This window comes from Trichomycterus rosablanca, chromosome 13 (genome assembly GCF_030014385.1).
Source record: "Trichomycterus rosablanca isolate fTriRos1 chromosome 13, fTriRos1.hap1, whole genome shotgun sequence".
Classification (NCBI taxonomy): domain Eukaryota; kingdom Metazoa; phylum Chordata; class Actinopteri; order Siluriformes; family Trichomycteridae; genus Trichomycterus; species Trichomycterus rosablanca.
The window spans coordinates 783387-803386 of NC_086000.1; the positions used below are offsets into that span (position 1 = coordinate 783387).

Consider the following 20000-nt stretch of genomic DNA (forward strand, 5'->3'; position numbering starts at 1 on the left):
TTAAAGAGTCTGTGGCCCCGTTTGTTTATTTTTTTACTCCTCAGACCCCCAACGAGAAAAGTGTGATGTGTTAGGGATGAATCTGGCAACCCTGTGAGGCTGAAGGAGGATGAAGGGGGGGATTCTGCACAATGCATTCTCGACATGCACAAATAAGGCTGCGCTGGCGCCTCGGCTGCTGCCTCCGTCTGCAGGAAAACGAGATGTCGGAGACAGGAGGAGGCGCTCGGGCCCGGCGGACAGCGTCTAACGTCGAGGGAACGTCGGTTCTGGATCTGCAGGTCCGGATGAGCGCTTTCTCAGGCTGAGCTCTAAAACATCGGTGGCAGAGGGATGAGTCCTCTCCGACCGAGCGGCAGCTTCCCGATCTCGCTCCATGGATGTGAGCGGCAGCAACATGACCCGCGTCACGGCCAACATCTCCACGTCCGGCCCGCTCTGGGAGGCGGGACTGGCCTCGGCGGCCCCTCAGCTGGCGGCCGGGAACGGAACGGCCGGACCCGGCGGCGGGGCGGTGAGGATCTCGGACGGGAGCTCGGTCCTCCCGGGCGTCGCTGTGGCGGCTCAGGCTCTCCTCCTGCTGGCCATCTTTCTGCTCTCCAGCCTGGGCAACTCGGCCGTGGTGATCGTGATCATCAAGCACCGGCAACTCAGGACGGTGACCAACGCCTTCATCATGTCGCTCTCGCTGTCGGACTTCCTGACCGCCGTGCTGTGCTTGCCGTTTTCCTTCGTCATGCTGTTTAGCACGGACGGCGCCTGGATGTTCGGCGAGAAGTTCTGCATCGCCAACGGCTTCTTCAACACCTGCTTCGGGATCATCTCCACCCTGACCATGACTCTGATCTCCTTCGATCGCTACTACGCCATCGTCAGGCAGCCGCAGGAGAAGATCGGCAGGAGGAAGGCCATCCACTTGCTGGTGGCTGTCTGGCTCTTGGCGGTCGTCTTCTCCTTCCCGTGGTATCTGTTCTTGCGGACGTCGGAACGTCTCGTGATCCACAAGCGCGGCTTCTACCACTGCATGTACGTCTTTCATTCGGGGACGTCCCGCATGGGCACGGCCTACAGCGTGTCCCTGATCGTCGTGTGCTACCTCCTTCCGTTCGCCCTCATGTGCTTCTGCCACTACAACATTTGCAAGACGGTGCGTCTGTCGGAGATCCGCGTGCGCCCGGTCACCACCTACGCCCACCTGCTCCGCTTCTACAGCGAGATGCGCACGGCCACCACGGTCCTCATCATGATCGTCTTCATCATCTTCTGCTGGGGGCCGTACTGCCTGATGGGCATCGTCACGGCCGTCGGGAACTACGCCTTCAACCCCGCCATGGACGCCGTGGCCGCGTGGATGGCGTGGGCCAACGGCGCCATCAACCCCCTGATCTACGCCATCAGGAACCCCAACATCTCCATGCTCCTGGGCCGCAGCCGGGAGGAAGGGTACAGGACTAGAAACGTCGCCGCGTATTTGTCAGCGCAGACCCGGACGCGGAGGCGCACGCCATCGCGCTCCCACGCCATCAGAGAGCGCTACATGACCGGCGGGCGGGGTAACACTAACAGTCGGGTGTCTTCCTCCAGCCCGGCGAACGGCGGAGAAGTGGCCATGTGGGCGAGCAAGAACCCGGCGGTGTTTTTCTGTACCGACGCGCATCCCGATACCGCCACCGAGCTAACGTACGAGTCCAAACACGACACGGCGAACACCAGTCTCTGATCCGTCACCGCGCGAGTGCAGAACGATGCCGTTCGGTTTGAAGGCTGTACCGACTGATTATCAAAAACTTTATAAAGTGCCAACAAGACTCGCGAGGTGTGAACGCATCACAACACTGTGAACAACAAAACAAATGTAAACAGTTTTGCCTGTAACGCTGTAGTTTACGAGACCCGGGGGGTTCGGGGGGCTGGGGGGGCTGGTTGAAGGGGGTTGGGGTTGTTTGTGGGTTTGGGGCTGTAACACTTCATCACGAATTTTATTTTTGCTAAACATAAACAGATTATGAACAGAGTTCTTGTTGTTTCCGTGGTTACTTCACAACACTGTTGTGACATCACAACACTGACACAACGACACAACAATTATGTTATTATTATTATTTTATATAATTTACATTATTTAATTTGCTGTTATTATTACAATTATTATATATTTTTTCTTTTACATTAATATTATAATTATAATTATTTTATTTTATTATTATTATTATATTATTATTATTATTATTATTACTATAATTATAATTATTATTATATTATTTATTATTATTATATTATATTATTACTACTACTACTACTATTATTATTATTATTTTATTATATTATTATTATTATTATTATTATTATTATTATTATTATTATTATAGATATGGGCCACAACAGTTGCTAACAGGTGTAATAAATCAATCATATAAAGGAAATTATATCACATTTACATTTTCAGCATTTAGCAGACGCTTTTATCCAAAGCGACTTACACAGTGAGCGGAACACAATGAGTAATTGAGGGTTAAGGGCCTTGCTCAGGGACCCAACAGTGGCAACTTGGTGGTGGCGGGGCTTGAACCGGCAACCTTCTGTTTACTAGTCCAGTACCTTAACCACTGAGCTATCACTGGGAAGGTCCTTTCCTGTTCCAGCATGAAGAAGAGCTCAGATTAAAGAAAGAAACTCCAGTGTCCTCAACAGCTCTGGGATGAACTGGAACGTCAGGAGCAGCGCCCAGGCGTACAAATGCTGCACAAATTCCCATACAAGATCACATCAGCTGTCCGAATACTTTTGGCTGTATAGTGTAACTACAGTACATGAATTATTCAAGCAAAAGCTTTAAAAACTGGATCCTTCAGTAAATATCAGCTCATTATTTTCAGTACTGCTGTTATAAATACTGGAGTTCTTTATTTCAGCCCATGTGAGGAATGTTTACATTCACGTCATCAAAGAAAACACGGAAAATAAAAATTCAGGTGATTTTAAGTGAATTTTTATTTTCCATCAGTAGCAGCTTGTTGGTGGCGACAACCAGATCACCAATCATCAAGTCCAAATGTCGAGAATGTGATATACGCAAGCTATAAACAGTGGCTGCATGTGGTGTGTGTGTGTGTGTGTGTGTGTGTGTGTGTGTGTGCTGCACCAGAACTAAACAAAGGAAAGGTCAACCATAGCAAAGATCAAAGGATTGTAGACTGACCAGTCGACCCCAGATTGACCTTTATGTGGCTTTTATTGAAGCGAATACCCATGATGCCTTACTACTTACATAATTTACATTCTAGTCCAATCGCAGCGCAGTAGGCGTGGCCCAAGACCTACTGACCTGACAGTATAATTACATTTACATTTATGGCACTTAACCGACGTCTTTATCCAAAGCGAGACAGTATACCGTCTAAGCAATTGAGGCTTAAGGGCCTCACTCAAGGGCCCAACAGTGGCAACCTGGCAGTGGTGGGGTTTGAACCAGCAATCTTCTGATTACTAGTCCAATACCTTAACCGCTAGGCCACAATTGCCCTATATATTATATATTATGTTCTGAGTACTGTCGCCTTACAGCGAGAAGGTCCTGGGTTCATTTCCCAGATGGAGAGGTCCATGTCCTTGCTGTGTGGAGTTTGGCATGTTCTCCTTGTGTATTTAGGTGTGTGTGTGTGTGTGTGTGTACTTTGTAAAAGACTGGCAACCTGTCCAGGGTGTTTCCTACCCTTCACTCAGCACCCACCGTGACCCTGACCAGGATAAACCGCTGGTAAAACAGACAATAAATGAAGTATAAAAATGATCCTACAACAAGATAAAAGAAATGCTTTCACATCCTTAATCCTGCTGAAACTTCCTATACAACACACAGTTTGTATTCTGGGGCCCAACACTGGGACAATGCAGCAGCTGGGCTTGAACCTGCAATGTTCTGATTACTAGCACAGTACTTAACCCCTGAGTTATTAGTGTCCTACAATAAAACACAAATCAACACTGAATAAAATAAAATACATTTATTCACACAGCACTGAGGTACGGAGGGTGTTGGCACTTGGCACACAGTTGGCACAGATTAACAAAGCTCTTCCTTTCCAGTTTGTATTTGGGTCGATGCCCTTCTCACATTTCTAAAGTTCCGAGTCAATGCTCACAGTGAGCGAAGGTGCAGTTCATCCGTTTGACCACCAGATGGCGGCGTTGCAGCGTAATAGAATTTCTTCAACCCCAAGCGTCTTTTTTTCAGTAGAGCTCGTTCTGTGCTCAGGACCTTCCCTAAACTGTTGCTGCACATTTGGAAGCATTTAATTTCCTTCATATAATCGATTTATTGACGGGTCCCTCTCAGAGGTTGAGTTTGGTGATGGGTCTCTCTCGGCTCATCTCCGCGCCCTTCGTGGTACCGGCGGCCCGTTTGCGGTTCCGTCTCATTTTGCTCAGGTCCTTGTCGAACACCTCGCCGGACCGGAGAGCAGAAACCAGATCGTCGAATTCTCCGTCCTCCTCGATGTTCTCCTTCTCTCTCCGAGCCTTCCGCTCCTGCTCCCTCTGCTCCTTCATCTGAGAGGAACAAAGAGGGAGATTATTATATATTATTATTATTATTATTATATTATTATTATCATTATATTTTTGTTATTATTATTATATTATTATATTATAATTATTATTCTCACAGTTTAGACATATCAAACATCCCCTCCACAGTAACTGTGCCTGTAGAGAGCTGGCGTTACACCGTACCTGAGCCTCCGCACGCGCCCGCCGCTCCTCCTCCTCTTTACGCTTGTGCATGTTCTCGTTGTCCTGTTTGGCTTCGGCGAACGCCTGCAGGAACTGATCGATGATCCCAAAGAAATCGTCGGTTTGTGCCGTGTTCGGTTCCTCACCGAAGTTCCTCACCGCTCTCTGGAACTGAAGGGGAATGAAGAGTGTTGAGGAGAAGGTCCAGACCACAGCGCTGCTGCAGTCCAGCAATCCATCCATCCATCCAACCATCCATCATCCATCCATCCAACCATCCATCATCCATCCATCCACTTATACATCCATCCATCACCCCCCTCATCTTCTCGGTGTAGGTGTAGGTGTAGGTGTAGGTGTTGTTTTACCGTCTCTTTGGCCTCCTGTAGTGAATCCTCCACCTCAGAGAAAGTGAATCCGGCCACAGTGATGAACTGACTCACCACCGACACGAACTTATCACCAGATTCAGGAGGACGAGTCTTCTGATACTCCAACTCCTACACACACACACACACACACACACACACACATATATATATATACACACACACACACACACATACACACACACACACCAACACATACACACACACACACACACACACCAACACATATACACACACATACACACACACACACACACCAACACATACACACACACACACACACATACACACACACACACACACACACATAAACACACACACACACACACACACACATATATATATATATACACACACATACACACACACACACACACACGGGTACATAAGCATTTCAGAACCATGATGTTACTGTAGCTTTGCAGCTATAACATCCATCTCTTCTTGTAGTGTGTCTGAAGGAATTTGTCCCCTTTCAGTTAAAGACCATCTGAGGTTTCAGCAGCACAGCTCGAGGAGGCTGCAAAACAACGTGGGTCCTGGAAACCTGGAGGAGTTTTGGATGTTCTTCCAGGTTCACCGAGTATATGCGTTTACCAACCCAAACCTCTATCAACCTAAACTTTTACCAACCCAAACCTTTAACAACACAAATTTAACCCAAACTTCTATTTACTTACATTTCTATCAACCTAAACTTTTATAAAGACGTATATTTTATTAAAATGTGTGTTTAGAACCAACAGGAAGGTGTAAAATATGAATAATAAATTCTGGGTTAAACTGCAGTAGATGAGTGATGGATACTCACGGCCTCCACGCTCCTCAGTCCATTACGCAGATGATTTACGTCCTTCTCCAGTTCAGTCATACTGCAGCCAAACACACACAGAGGAACTCGGTCAGCATCGAGGAATATTGGATTCTGGGGGATCATTTGTGGGTTTGTGGGTTTTTGGAAGGACTCACTTGACTTTAGCAGCTTCTGGAACGTTCTGCAGCTCCTGGTGGAACAGCGCCACCTGGGGGAACTTCTGCTCCAGCAGGGTGATGAGGTAGTGCAGCAGAGTGACGTTCCTGCAAAAGAACACCCGCCTGTAATCACCGTAATCACTGACTGTTACGGTCAAAAGTATGTGGACGCCCTTATTATTAAGCTTATTAAGCTCAGGTCTTTTATTTATCCAGTCTGTTTTACCTGGTCAGGGTCTCTGTGGGTCTGATTTATTGGGCACACACACACATTGAGGGTAATTTCTATTAGCTCCAATTAGGAAACCCACGCAGACACATGGAAAACATGCACTCCACACAGAAAAGACCCTGGGAATTGAACCCAGGACCTTCCTGCTGTGAGGGGACCCCACCGTTTCCTCTCAGGCTGAATGAATGAAGGTGATCTTTACTTGTCGGCGCTGGAGCGGGTGTCCACCAGCTTGTTGAGCGAGGACAGTCTGAAGCCGTAAGCGTTCCCCCTCGGCCCTCGGTTCATGAAGTTCCCCAGAGCCAGGACCACCTCCAGCAGCTGGTCCAGGTTCCTGCTCTGCTGGACCTCTGTAGATGCCTGAATCAGAGCTGGAACACACAGAGCGGAACCTTTACCATCAACATCTGTAAGATGGATCACAATTAACGTTCCGATTCATCCCACACAGGCTGAGAGGGTCACTGGAGTTCATCCTCAACTCCAGACTGACCTACAAATGAGACTCAGTACAAGCCAAACAGTTAAGGGCCTCGCTCAGGGGCCCCACAATGGCCAGGCACTTTTTGGCCATAAAATGTAGTTATTAAATATAAACGTTGTTCATTTAATTTCTTATTTTTACTTTAATTTAATGGGGGAAAAAAACAAAATTTTAAAAGTTTTATTTGAATAATCTTATTTTTATTTTTTGTTCTCATAAACTGCTTTGTCCTGGCCAGAGTTGCGGTGGGTCCAAAGCATTTTTTTTTTACATTTAAAAATTTTTAATAATAAAAATTATTTTTAAATAATATTGCAAATAATTATATAATAATAGAACTGATAATACAAATAATAACAAATAATAATAATAATAATAATGATATAATACAGTATAATAATATAATAATAATATATAACAATGAAGTAATTAAAATAAAATCAATAATAATAATAATAAATAATAATAATAAATAATAATACTGATAATAATATAATAATAATAATAATAATATATAACAATAAAAAAAATTAATCAATAATAATAATAATAATAAAATAATAATATATAACAATAAAATAATAAATAAATAAATAATAATAATAATAATGCAACCTGACTATAAGAAAGTGGTTAATCCTCACTGTTGTTTTGATGTGAACAAACCTTCGACTTTTGGTTTGACGTCCGAAACCCTCTCAGCGAATTTCTTCTTGAAGTAGAGAGACTGCAGGCGCTGCTGGTAATGATCAATCCTGAGGATCAGAGGAGAGAGTTTGGAATGTAAGCAGTTTATCTAAACGTTGAAGCGTCCAGTACCGACGTGGAACCGCGGTGAGCCGTACCTGCTCATGTCGTAAAGGAAGCGGTCGGCTTTGGCCATGCGGTCCAGCTCGTGCTTGTGTTCCTCCAGCAGGTCAACGTCACTTTTTTCAGGGACGAACTTCAGCAGCTAAACGAACAGGAAACACTCGAGTAGCAACAGCGGCTCAACATTTAGTTTTACACCTGAGGATCTTGTGGGTGGTGAGGCTCAAAACTAAAGGATCACGGCTAAAGGGGCAGTGGGGGAAGCCGGGCAGGCCGTCAGGTCCGAGGACCTCAGCATGGGATGAGTTATCAGACCGGTTATAAGGAGCCACTGCTAGATGTAACAAGTAATGCTTGATTAGGTGCGGAGAATGCTTTTGAAGTGCTGACAGGACACGGTCCCAACGTTTCTGGAATTCAGGCTTGTATTTTTACAATGTGCTGGATTTAAATGAGTGAAGAGAAATGATGTAGTAGGGCAGGGGTAGCTCAGTGGTAAGGGGTAATGGGACTGGTGATCACAGGGTTGCTGGTTCAAGCCAGCTACTCGATCCACCACTGAGTAACAACCCAAGCTGCCATGCCACCACTGGACACAGTCCCCACCACAACCCCAAGCTGCCACTCTTGGGCCACTGAGCAAAGTCCACAACCCACAATTCCTTGGATAAATGCATCAGTTAAGTAAATAATCACCTGTTCCAGCATATCTTTGGGAAGGTCCTCCTGCTCGTCCATGGTTAGAATGGCTCGTTTAATCTCGCTGTTGGACATTTTTAACCTGCCGGGAAATTATTTATATTTAATAAACACCGAATATTGAATAATTATGAGTGACGTGGATTTCTTGGTGGTACAGTCGTGATGAACCGTGAGATGTTGAGCATCAGACTCACCGTGAGAGCAGGATGTTGCAGTTCTGGGCTCGACGACCATCGATAACCGACAGTTCCTTAACCTTCTTAGAGGCCGCTGAGTCGTCTCCAGATTCTTTCTGCAACATCAACAATACAAATATAAGTTGTTGTAGTCTAGACCAGGAAGTTGTAGTCTAGACCAACCAACAAAACAAACACCAACCAAGAGCAATACAAGACCAAGATACATTCCAACCAAGACCAACCACAACCAAGTGAGACCAAGACTGGCACAACCGAAATCAAATCATTGCCCTTAAAATCAGCATAAGCCCAACACCAAGACCCATACCAACCAAGACTGGAAAAAGGACCAAAACCCATACCAGCCAAGATCAAGACAACACCAAGACACATACCAACCAGAATCAGTCCAGGACTAAGACTTACACTGACCAAGTCCAAGCCAAGATCAAGGCTCATACCAACCAGGTTCAAGCCAAGATCAAGACCCACATCAACAAAGACCAAGCCAATACCATAACCAATACAAATCCGGATTCATGGAGGGTATAGTGTGCCTCTATGTAGTACCAACAAAGACCAAGCATAGATCAAGACCCACACCAATGAAGGTCAGGTAAGACGTACCTGTTGTCTCTGGTAGGCTGAGAAGGTTCTCTCGATCGCCTCCAGGTCCAGGAGCTTGAAGATCTTGAGTTCATCCAGCTTCATCCACACCGTCCCTTCCAGCTTATTCTATGGTAAACAGAAATGACAGGAATCGAACCCATTCATCATGTCAGCGTGAGTCCACATGAGCCGGCGGTCGTCCCTCACCTCGCTGAGTTTGGCCCAGTTGAAGGACTTGAGAGGATTGCTAGACTGAGGAACGTCCTTTCTCTTCAGCGCTGAGACTCCAGGCAGAGCACCGAACGGAAGACCTGGAGGCGGTGGTGGACACCCAGGAGGAGGTGGTGGAGGAGGAGGAGGAGGTGAAGGGTGGAGAGCTGGTGCTGGAGGTAAGATAGCTGATGGACCACCAGGAGCGGAAGGTACCAAGGGAAGTCCTTCTGGAGCGACCGGCCTCTACAAAATTGATGACAATCAATCTAAAGTTCTTACTGTGATTATTCATGTTTAGATACGTTATATGGCCGAAAGTATCTGGACGCTGGATCGTGAGCTTTTGGACATCATGTTGGATGAATAGCCTGGCTCACAATCAACATTCCAATTCATCCCAAAGATCTGAAGTGCCACACATTGTCATCGTAACCTCAACCACATTGTGGACCACAAGAGTGGAGGCTGTTACTGTTACGAGATGTCCAACAAGCTCACGGTCAGGCGTCCCTAAACTTCCGTGAACAGGTCGTACGGTGCTAAGCTCGTGGAGTTGCGCCGTTAGCTGAGCCACTTGCTGTTTGACGAGTTTGTGCTCGCTGCTTTCCTTCTCCAGCTTCTCCTTCATTTTGTTCAGGGTTTGCATCATCTCCTCCTTCTCCTGGGCCTTGACGTCACACTCCCTCTCCTTCTTCTCCAGCTTCTGCTGGAGCTCACCTTGTTCTGGAGGACAAGGGAGGTACAACGAGCTTTAAAGTCCTGGCGTCCTCTGAAGAGGCTAACAGTCTAGTCTAGCATCCTACAAACTGAACGTCTGAACCATCACCATCATCTTAGAAGATCTAGTTTGGTTCAGTCACACCATACTGGCCATACGGCTCAACCTGAGCTTCAACATCAACGCCTTAAAGTTCCTACAGGAACTTGCTAGGTTGGAGCAGCGCTCTATGGACCAGCCTACCACCGCTGGGAGCACAAGCTCTCAAATTCTCAAGCTCTCCAGGCGTCTAACAGGTCAACAGAGTTCCTCATTGAGGCTGCAATTGCGACCTCTGCTGGCTGGTTGAGGCACCTACGTGAGTGGTGGAGGTCTAATAAAGGGCATAGCGTACCTCTACATAGGTGGTGCAGCCCTCCACTGCCAGCACAGGGGTGGTGCATGCAGCAGAGCAGCTGCAGTTGGGAACTGGACATGACTAAACCAAAAAAAATCTACAGGAACATCACGGATGGGTTCGATTACCTTTTCTTATCTGCTCTGCTTGTTCCTTCCACCGTTTCACCTCGTTCTCGTTCACCAACCTGACCAGACAGACAGACAGACAGACAGACAGACAGGTCGTACTGATGCTAGTAGTACCAGTAGTGTTGGTACTGACTCTAACGGTAGCAGTAGAGCTCGGTGTTACTCACAGTCGTACCACGTTCTTCACGTTGAAGTTCTCCAGCGGTGCCACGTCGGGGTCGTGACCTTTATCCGTCTGCAGGACGATCTGCTGGACGATCCGGTCCAGGAGGAGCCAGTACTGCACCGTGTTCCCACTCCGCTTATCTACATACACAACCATCATCATCAGGAGGGATTTAAATACTGTACAGGAACAGCGTGCTGAGATCATCATTTTCACTAACCGCTTCATTCAGCACACGACCAAAAGTATGTGGACACCACCTTTATTACTGAATTACTGAACTCAGGTGTTTTAGTCGCACTCGATAGTTAATAAATGATTCCAACTTTGACTAGAACATCATCACTTTATAAAAAAAACCTTTAGAATGATTCAGAACCTCTATTAAAAGCACAAATTCCCACAGTCACACTTAAAAATCATATTATTATTATTATTATTATTATTATTATTATTATTGTTATTATTTAATCATTATAAAGTATAGTATTATAATAAAGTTGTATTATTATTATATTATGATGTATATATATATACTATACATTATTACTAATATTCTTTATTAATTAATACTGTGATTAATTTATTGATATTGATTATGAGGTTGCTTACAGGGCATGTGCAGGCAGTGCTGTAGGATGGACAGGAAGTGAGGAAAAGCTTCAGTGTGATTGATTCTCTTACGGATCAGATCAAACACCTGAGAGGCGCTTTTAGTGTCGATATGAACCTGAGCAGAACAGAAACATGAGAGATCATCACCATCACCATCATCTTCATCATCATCATCATCATCATCATCACCATCATTATCAGATCTGCTGAGGCTACAGAAACATCAGGTGAAGCTGATCTGACCTTCTCGAAGCGTTTGGCCAGCGCCAGCTCATCTTCATTCCTCAGCATCTCAAAATATTCCAGATGCCTGAGAAACGAAACAGCAGAACATCATCAACAAAAGTATGTGACCCCCCCCCCCCCCCCACCCCACCCCACCCCACCCCAATAGATGATATAACACCACTGTGAGGATTGACGTCCATTCCTCATCATTATTAGAGGATCATATGAAGCTCAGCCTCACCGGTCCAGAGTCTCGTTCTCATGACTCCGGAGTTTGTCGATCACCGGTTGGATCCCCAGCATGAGGAACTCGTATCTCAGGTGGATCCTAAAGTCCAGACTCGTCTGCAGCGACAGTAAAGCTCAGGTTTAATCGTGTAAAATAGAATTATAATATTTATAAAGTAATAATCAGTAAAGAATTAAAACAGAGTTTACACTGTTAATAAATCAGGAGGGTATTAAACACGAACCTCTCCAGCTCCCTGACTGAGCACGGCGTTAATGAAGGACATGATGGTTGTCTTCAGGTTCTCGTCCTTGTAGCGCCCCGTACTCCTGTCCAGATCATTCACCAGAGACTGGAACCACACACCAAACAATCAGCAAATAAAATAAATAAATAAAATAAACCGTTAAGAAACAAAAAATAAATCCAATAAAAAAAATTAAAAAACAAAAAAAGAGGAATAACAAGCAAAAAAATAGTAAGAATTTAAAAAACGCCAAAAGCAACAGAAAACCCAAAAATAAACAAATGAATAAAAACTAAATTTAAACAAAATTAGGACAAGTAAGAAATTTGACAAAATTAATGAACAGTATAATAATAAAAAGTTAGAAAAGTGAAAAAACAAGAAAGAAAAAATAATTTAAAAAAAATTAAAAGGTGAAATAAAAAGAAAATATAAAAGAAAAAAGAAAAGAGAAAACAAGAAAAAGAAAAGAGAAAAAGACAAAAAAATGAATAAAAAATATAAAAGAAAAAAGAGAAGAGAGAATTAAAGAGAAAAGAAAAAAGAAAAGAAAAAAGTGAGAAAAAAGAAAACAAAAAAAAGAGTAAAAAAGAAAAGAAAAAAGAGAAAATATTAAATAAAAAAGAAAATCTCATCACATTTTTTTCGGCTTGTTTATTCAGGGTCGCAGTAAAGAAAATAAAAGTTTTCATAAGTTTATATGAATGTTATGATGTAATAAAATGTTGAATAAATAAATAAATATTATTATTGATGTTCTGGACAGACAGAGTGAGTGGGTTGATATGAGACAGGTGATCTGGTTATCAGGTGATTTGGTGATTATGTGATTTGGGACACAGCCCCACCTGAAACCTGCTCCTCTCACTGGCGTATGTTTGGTAGTGCTGCATGGCCTCCAGAACCTTCCGGTGCCCCCCGGGGACCAGGCACACGGCGCCCAGGATCTCCAGCACCGCCACTTTGGTGCGAACGTTCTCGGCGCTGAGGCTCTGGGCGATGACGTTGATGCTGTGGGCGTGGCCCAGGACGTGGGCGCGGCCCTGGGAGTTGTTCATCAGAGCTTTGACGCAGCCGATCAGTGAGGTGTGGATCTGAGACTCGCTCGCCTCGTGGTCCTGGTCCAGGTTCTTCAGGGAGTTCAGGAGGCATGTCAGTCCGTCCAGGTCCAGGAACCGGGTCACGAAACTGCAGGAGAAAACGTAATCACACAATCATCTACCCATCCATTCATTTATTCATCCATCATCCATCCATCCATTCACTAATTCATCATCCATCCATTCATCATCCCGGTCCATGAATCAAGTCACAAAACTGCAAGACATTCACTCATTCATGTGTGGTCGTACCTCATGGGCTGCGTCCTCAGTGCTGTCTTCAACCCCTCAATGGTTTTGGTCATCTCAGCCTCGTCCTCCTTCTCCAGCGCCACCACCTGGCTCCTCTGAGGTACAACACACAAATAACTGATTTTATCGGAGGCGTCCAGATACTTTTGACCCTCTGATGTTCGTCCAGCTGTATGTAAACATGTAAACGTTCTTACGGCCGCCATGGCGTTGATCTGGTCGATGTAGTGATCGGGCCAGCTCGTCGCTCCTTTATTCTCCTCCTGGTCCTGAACATCAAACACAGATCAAACACCTTTAACCCCGTCAGGTTCACGTCTAAGTGCTGCCACCTGCCTCCATGCCCCCTCTACTGCCCACACTAGGCAATGCAGAGGGACACGAATCCTAACTAATCCTATCATTACAAAAAAGAATAATAAAAGGTGCTGAGTTCGCATCCCTGTGGACGTTTCTGACCCGGCGGTGGATCTTACCATCTTCTTGCTGCAGTAGATCCTCCATTTCTTCTCCGCAGGGAGAGCGAACATGGCGTCTCTGTGTTTATCTGTGAGATCCAGCTCATCCTGACGGAGGAAACACAAAACATGCCATAAACACGCCATCAACACGCCATCAACGCACCATCGACACACCACGAAGAGAACACAGACCCTAACGGTTACGCAATATTAAACCATATTTGGTCAAAAGTATTGGGACGTCCCGATACTCTCGCTCATACGGCGTGCTCACCACCAGCTCGACGAACATGGTGTCCAGCTCCTCGGCGGGGGGCATGGGCGTGGCCGGCTCCATGCTCTGCAGGGTGTGGTTGGGGTCGTGACCCAGGCTGTAGGTGATCTCGGGCTGCTCGCGTCTGCCCATGCAGCACAGGACGGACCAGAAGCCGCCGGACGCTGGTTTGTCGGGGGTCATCGCGGCGTCCGGCTGCACCTACGGGACAAACGGAGAGAACAGAAGCGGTCAGAGGGGAGAGATGTTCATAAAGTATCGGGACGCCCCTTCTAATGACTGAACTGGCACAAAGTCCCACAGATGTACTTCAAAGTCAGAGAAGCTTTTCTAGCTGAAAAGATCACAAATAAATCAGAGGTTTAAAACTGGACGTCCAACAAGCTCATAGTCAGGTCAGGTTCTTTATAGGTCATGTAGTGTACACACACACACACACACACACACACACGTACACACGCACACACACACGTACACACGCACACACGCACACACACACGTACACACGCACACGCGCACACGCGCACACACACACACACACGACAGCAAGGTTAGGTATTACAGCTCTCGCAGGAGTGATGACACACACACAGACACTCACACACACAGACACTCACACACACACACACACACACACACGCACACACACACAGGACAGGACAGGAAATGTCCATCAGCAGTGTGTGATGTATTCTGTCACGTCGTCCACCTGTTTCTGCATTACCACTGTTATCGTTCAGCGGGGACACCTACCCGTTCCGCCTGCCTGTCTCACCTACCCGTCTCACCTACCTGTCTCACCTACCCGTCTCACCTACTTGTCTCACCTACCTGTCTCACCTACCCGTCCTGCCAACCCATCTCACCTACCTGTCTTGTCAACCTGTCTCGCCTACCTGTTATGTCTACCCATTCCACCTACCTGTCCCACCTAATTGTCTTGCCTACCCATACTACCTAAAGGTCTCGCCTACCTGTCCCACTTAACTGTCTCGCATACCTGTCTCGCCTACTTGTCTCACCTAGCTGTATCGCCTACCAACACCACCTAACTGTCTCATCTACTTGTCTCGCCTACCTATCTCACCTACCCATCCTGCCTACCTGTCTTCTCAACCTGTCTCACCTACCTGTCTCACCTACCTGTCTCGCCAACCTGTCTTGTCTACTTGTCTTGCCTACCTTTTTCGCCTACCTATACCGCCTAACCATCCAACCTACCTGTCCTGCCTACTTGTCTCACCTACTTGTCCCACCCAACTGTCTCGCCTACCTGTCTCACCTACTTGTCTTGCCTACCCTTCTCGCATACCTATACTGCCAATCCATCCTGCCTACCCGTCCCACCTTTCCGTCCCGCTTTCCTGTCTCACCTAACCATCCCACCCACCTGTCCTGCCTACTTGTCTCACCTACCTGTCCCACCTAACTGTCTTGCCTACCAATACCACCTAACTGTCTCATCTACTTGTCTCGCCTACCCTTCCTGCATACCAGTCCTACCTACCTTTCTTGTCAATCTGTCAAACCTACCTGTCTCATCTACCTGTTCTGCCTACTCGTCTCGCCAACCTGTCTTGCCTACCCATTCCACCCAAGTGTGTCACCTAACTGTCTCGCCTACCCGTCCCACCTACCTGTCAACTACGGCGGCTGAACAAACAACTCAGGTTCAGTACGGAGGGTGAGATGAATCGGGGTGCCGACGGTGCACCAACATTTTGATGAATTTTATGCCGCAGACCACCAGGAACCAGCCGCTTCTTTTCCCCTGGCAGTGACAGTGTGAAGAGACCCCGTCCAACCTTCCCACCCTCAAACACGCCAAACATGTTTATTTGTTCTAATCCTTCAGACTGTGTGCATCAGATACAATCACAGAGAGAGAGAGAGAGAGAGAGAGAGAGAATCAGAGAGAGAGTTCAGTACGGAGGGGTCCGAGGTGTAAAGGTCACAGTTTGGCTCTGTAGAAACATTTTAAACCTTCACAGAGAGACGAGAACAAACCAACCGCAGACGTTCACATCAGATACAATCACAGAGAGAGAGAGAGAGAGAGAATCAGAGAGAGAGAATCAGAGAGAGAGTCGGATCTACAGATCGTGTTTGATAAGGAACCGGAGTGAGAATGTCACCCTGCGGCTCTCGACACCGGGACGAAGTTCAGGAACTGAACATCAAACCAAACAAAAATAATAAATAATATTTCTACACAAACACTTCCGGGTACGAGCGGCCGTTCAGGGAACCGGGGAACCTCTGAAGGACCTGCAACTCTGGAACCACCAATACCCCCCACCCACATGCTCATTATACCCATCATGCCACCAGTTCCTTACTGGTGGAGCGCAGAATGGTCCCAGATCAGCACACAGTCTGAAGGATTAGAACAAATAAACATGTTTGGCGTGTTTGAGGGTGGGAAGGTTGGACGGGGTCTCTTCACACTGTCACTGCCAGGGGAAAAGAAGCGGCTGGTTCCTGGTGGTCTGCGGCATAAAATTCATCAAAATGTTGGTGCACCGTCGGCACCCCGATTCATCTCACTAAACCTGCCTGCAGCAGTATCATCCAGTGTAAAGTTTATTGATCTCAGTGTGTGTGTGTGCGAGAGAGATTACGAAACAGAAACAGAGAGAGTGTGTGTGTGAGTGTGTGTGTGTGTGTGTTGAGTCCCACCCCGTAGAGAAATGCACACTAACCTCATTCCATTCACCCTCGGTGTGAGGAAAGAAGAGTCTGATCACACACACACACACACACACACACACACACACACACACACACACACACACACACACACACACACACACACACACACACACTTCCAATCCCTGCAGGTCCATTTATAACTATAACTATAATAATAATAATAATAATAATAATAATCATGATGATAGCACAGCGACGCCCTCAGTGTTTCACATCTATAACAGACATTACACACCGGCCTTCCCTAACCTGATCATCACAAGGGAAGCTCATATATCTAAGACTATTTTTATATATTTCTAAGTGTGAGTTTATGAATGAATTCTCAGTGAGTGCACAGTGACGCTCTGATGTTCCCTCATCACACTGCACCGTGTTCTCACACTCACACACACGTTCTCTCAGTTCTTTTTGTTCTTTCTAAGAATAAAAGCTCAGTATTGTGCATCACACAAACACCAGCATGTGTACACTGAGCCCCTGGGTCAATGGGCAAGAGAGAGTTGAACTTATATCCACTTCATCTGCTCAAAACCACAAACACTGTTATAGGATTCAAATAATAAGAATAATAATAATAATAATAATAATAATAATAAATAATAAGAGAAATAAAAATAAAATAAGAAAATATAAATAATCTAGTTATAAAATAATAATAATATAAAATATATAAATAATGTAATTATAAAATAATAATAATAATAATTATATATTAATAATCTCATTATAAAATAATAATAATAATAATAATAATAATATATAAATAATCTAATTACAAAGATAATAATAATAACATTAATAAAAATTAATATTAATAATATTATTATTATATGTTATTATATTACTAATACTAGTAAGATTAAGAAAAAAATAGTAATATAATAGCACAATTAAAAAACAATAAATAATTAATAATACCAGCAGTAATAAAATACAAATAATAATAATAATAATACAATGAATAATAATGCAGTACCATATAAAATAATAGCAATGTTTAAAAATAATAAAAATAACAAACATTTAAAAATAATTAATAATATCATAAAATATTAATAATAAAAATAATAACAATTTAAATAATAGCACTAACAATAATAATAATAATAATAAGAAGAAGAATAGTAGTAGCAGCAATAATAATAAAAATATTTTTAAAAAATACTAATAATAGTAATAAGCACTATTTAAAAATAATAAAAAATAACAAAAATAAGAAATAAATAAATTATAATGTATAATTATAATTGAAATAAATAATAATAGTAATAATGTATTAAAAATAATAATGAAATGAATGGCACTAATAATAATAATAATAATAATAATTAATAATAATAATAATAATTATTATTATTATTAATAATAATAATAATAATAATAATAATAATTAATAATAAGACTGTATTTTTACCTCAGCAGATTTTGTTAGACAGCAGATCAATTCTAATTTAGCACCTGAGGGCCTCACCAGTGTGAGTCCACCAGCTTCAGCTTACACACACTCTCTCATAATCAGTACACAGTGACAGACACACACACACCGATGCACACGTGCACACACCCTCTGGGACTGGAGCTCCACCCAAACATGAGCTGTGAAAAAGTCATCGCCCCCCCACCACCCACCCCCGTCCTCATCACAGGATTCACATCAGAAAACATCAGATTCAGTAATACAGCAGATTATATAAGAAAATTATGCAACTCGTGTATCACCTCTGTGAGACGTTACTGTTATCTCCGTTATAACACACGCAGCTCAAATATCTACAGGAACACTATTCCAACAATCACTGGGTTATTAGGCTGATCAGTTTTAAGGTAGGGGGGTGGTGTGTGTGTTGGATAACTTAATTCCTTTAATATAATTATATAAGGATATAATAATATTCTTTAAGTATTGGGACACCACCTCTAATTACTGAATTCATGTGTTTCAACCACAGCCGTTAAACAATCAATCCTACAACTAGACTTTAAAATATTTATTTCATTATGAAAGCGTCCGGCTTTCTGCGTAAGAATTGTATTTATTTTTATGACTGTCAGATTTACGACTCTGACGTGTAATTACTGTCATTCTGACACGACTTACATCATAATTCTGTGTTAAAACATGCCGAATCATGCACTCAAATCCATCAGCAACGTCAAAAATGCATCGGGCATTCAGGCGTTTTTTTCTAGACAGAGGTCTGATGAGGCGTCACCTCGTTCCAGGTACCAGAGGAGGAACACTTGGAGTATAGCATGTTCACCTATGTAGGAATCCACCGCTGGCTGGTGAAAAGAAAACCTTGATGAATTTACAGGTGTCTGGACGGCGCTTGTGCACAGCTCTGAAAAAAAATCCATTCCAGGGTTTATTGAATTTGTTCTGGACCACAGAAAAAACACCGAGGTGCTCAGCATGGACCAGCTCCAACAAGACTTCAAGACTTTGGAGTGTGTCTGTAAGAATTTGTGTCCATTCGGAGCATTCGAAACATGACAGCTTTTGTATTTGTACGGCCGGGCGCTGATCGATCAGTCTGTGTTCCGGTTCGTCCCAGAGCTTTTGAGTGGAACTGAAGTCAGAGTTTCTTTTTTTTATTTATTTCTTTATGCAGAAACAGAAAAGGTCCTTCCCTAAACTGTTGAATTAAATAATTAGAACGGTTGTCCTGACACTTTTGCCCGTACAGGGACTCCAGTCACGATCTGGAGGAGGAACACTTGGAGTATAACGTGTTCCGGCTGGGTAAAAAAAATAAAACCTTGATAACTTTGAAACCAGCCTGCACAAGACTTTGGAGTATGTCTGTGGGAATTTGTGCCATTCTGAGCCAGCGTTCGTATTTGCACGACTGGCCGCTCATTGATCAGTCCCAGAGCTGTTGAGGTCAGGGCTGTTCTTCATGCTGGAACAGGAAGGTCCTTCCCTAAACTGTTGCTGTAAACTCAAAAGCACACAATATTGTTTCCTTTATACGTATTTAATAAAGCTGTTAGCGTCTGTGTGGTGTGTGTGTGAGTGTGTGTGTGTGTGTGTGTGTGTGAGTGTGTGTGTGTGTGTGTGTGTGTCTGGGGGGGGTGGATGTGAGGTCATCTGTCCATGAAGGGTCTCTGATACGAAGCAGCTCTGTAAAACAGGGCAGAGCTGG

At 44.3% G+C, this 20000-nt stretch overlaps 2 protein-coding genes across 3 annotated transcripts; one reads left to right on the plus strand and one right to left on the minus strand.

Annotated features, from left to right (window-relative positions):
* The first annotated feature begins 152 nt into the window (after positions 1-152).
* LOC134325290 (G-protein coupled receptor 135) lies at positions 153-1894 on the plus strand. Its single transcript, XM_063007433.1, has one exon. It carries the CDS (start codon positions 377-379, stop codon positions 1718-1720), a length of 1344 nt encoding a protein of 447 aa, XP_062863503.1. The 5' UTR covers positions 153-376; the 3' UTR covers positions 1721-1894.
* A 2095-nt stretch (positions 1895-3989) lies between these two features.
* Positions 3990-18299, minus strand: daam1a (dishevelled associated activator of morphogenesis 1a). Of its 2 annotated transcripts, none has more exons than XM_063006849.1 (24): positions 18269-18299; positions 14140-14340; positions 13881-13970; positions 13405-13673; positions 12901-13240; positions 12050-12157; positions 11818-11921; positions 11592-11658; positions 11346-11463; positions 10735-10873; positions 10565-10623; positions 9857-10044; positions 9316-9564; positions 9127-9234; positions 8515-8612; positions 8315-8399; positions 7654-7760; positions 7475-7563; positions 6527-6695; positions 6090-6197; positions 5932-5992; positions 5100-5231; positions 4732-4902; positions 3990-4548 (listed from the first exon to the last, which is right to left on the minus strand). In XM_063006849.1, exons 2-24 carry the CDS (start codon positions 14320-14322, stop codon positions 4333-4335), a joined length of 3258 nt encoding a protein of 1085 aa, XP_062862919.1. In that variant the 5' UTR covers positions 14323-14340; positions 18269-18299; the 3' UTR covers positions 3990-4332. The 2 variants fall into 2 exon arrangements, with proteins under 2 accessions (XP_062862919.1, XP_062862920.1); XM_063006850.1 differs by lacking the exon at positions 18269-18299 and having other exon boundaries at positions 13405-13499; positions 13602-13673; positions 14140-14407.
* Between the last annotated feature and the right edge of the window lie 1701 nt (positions 18300-20000).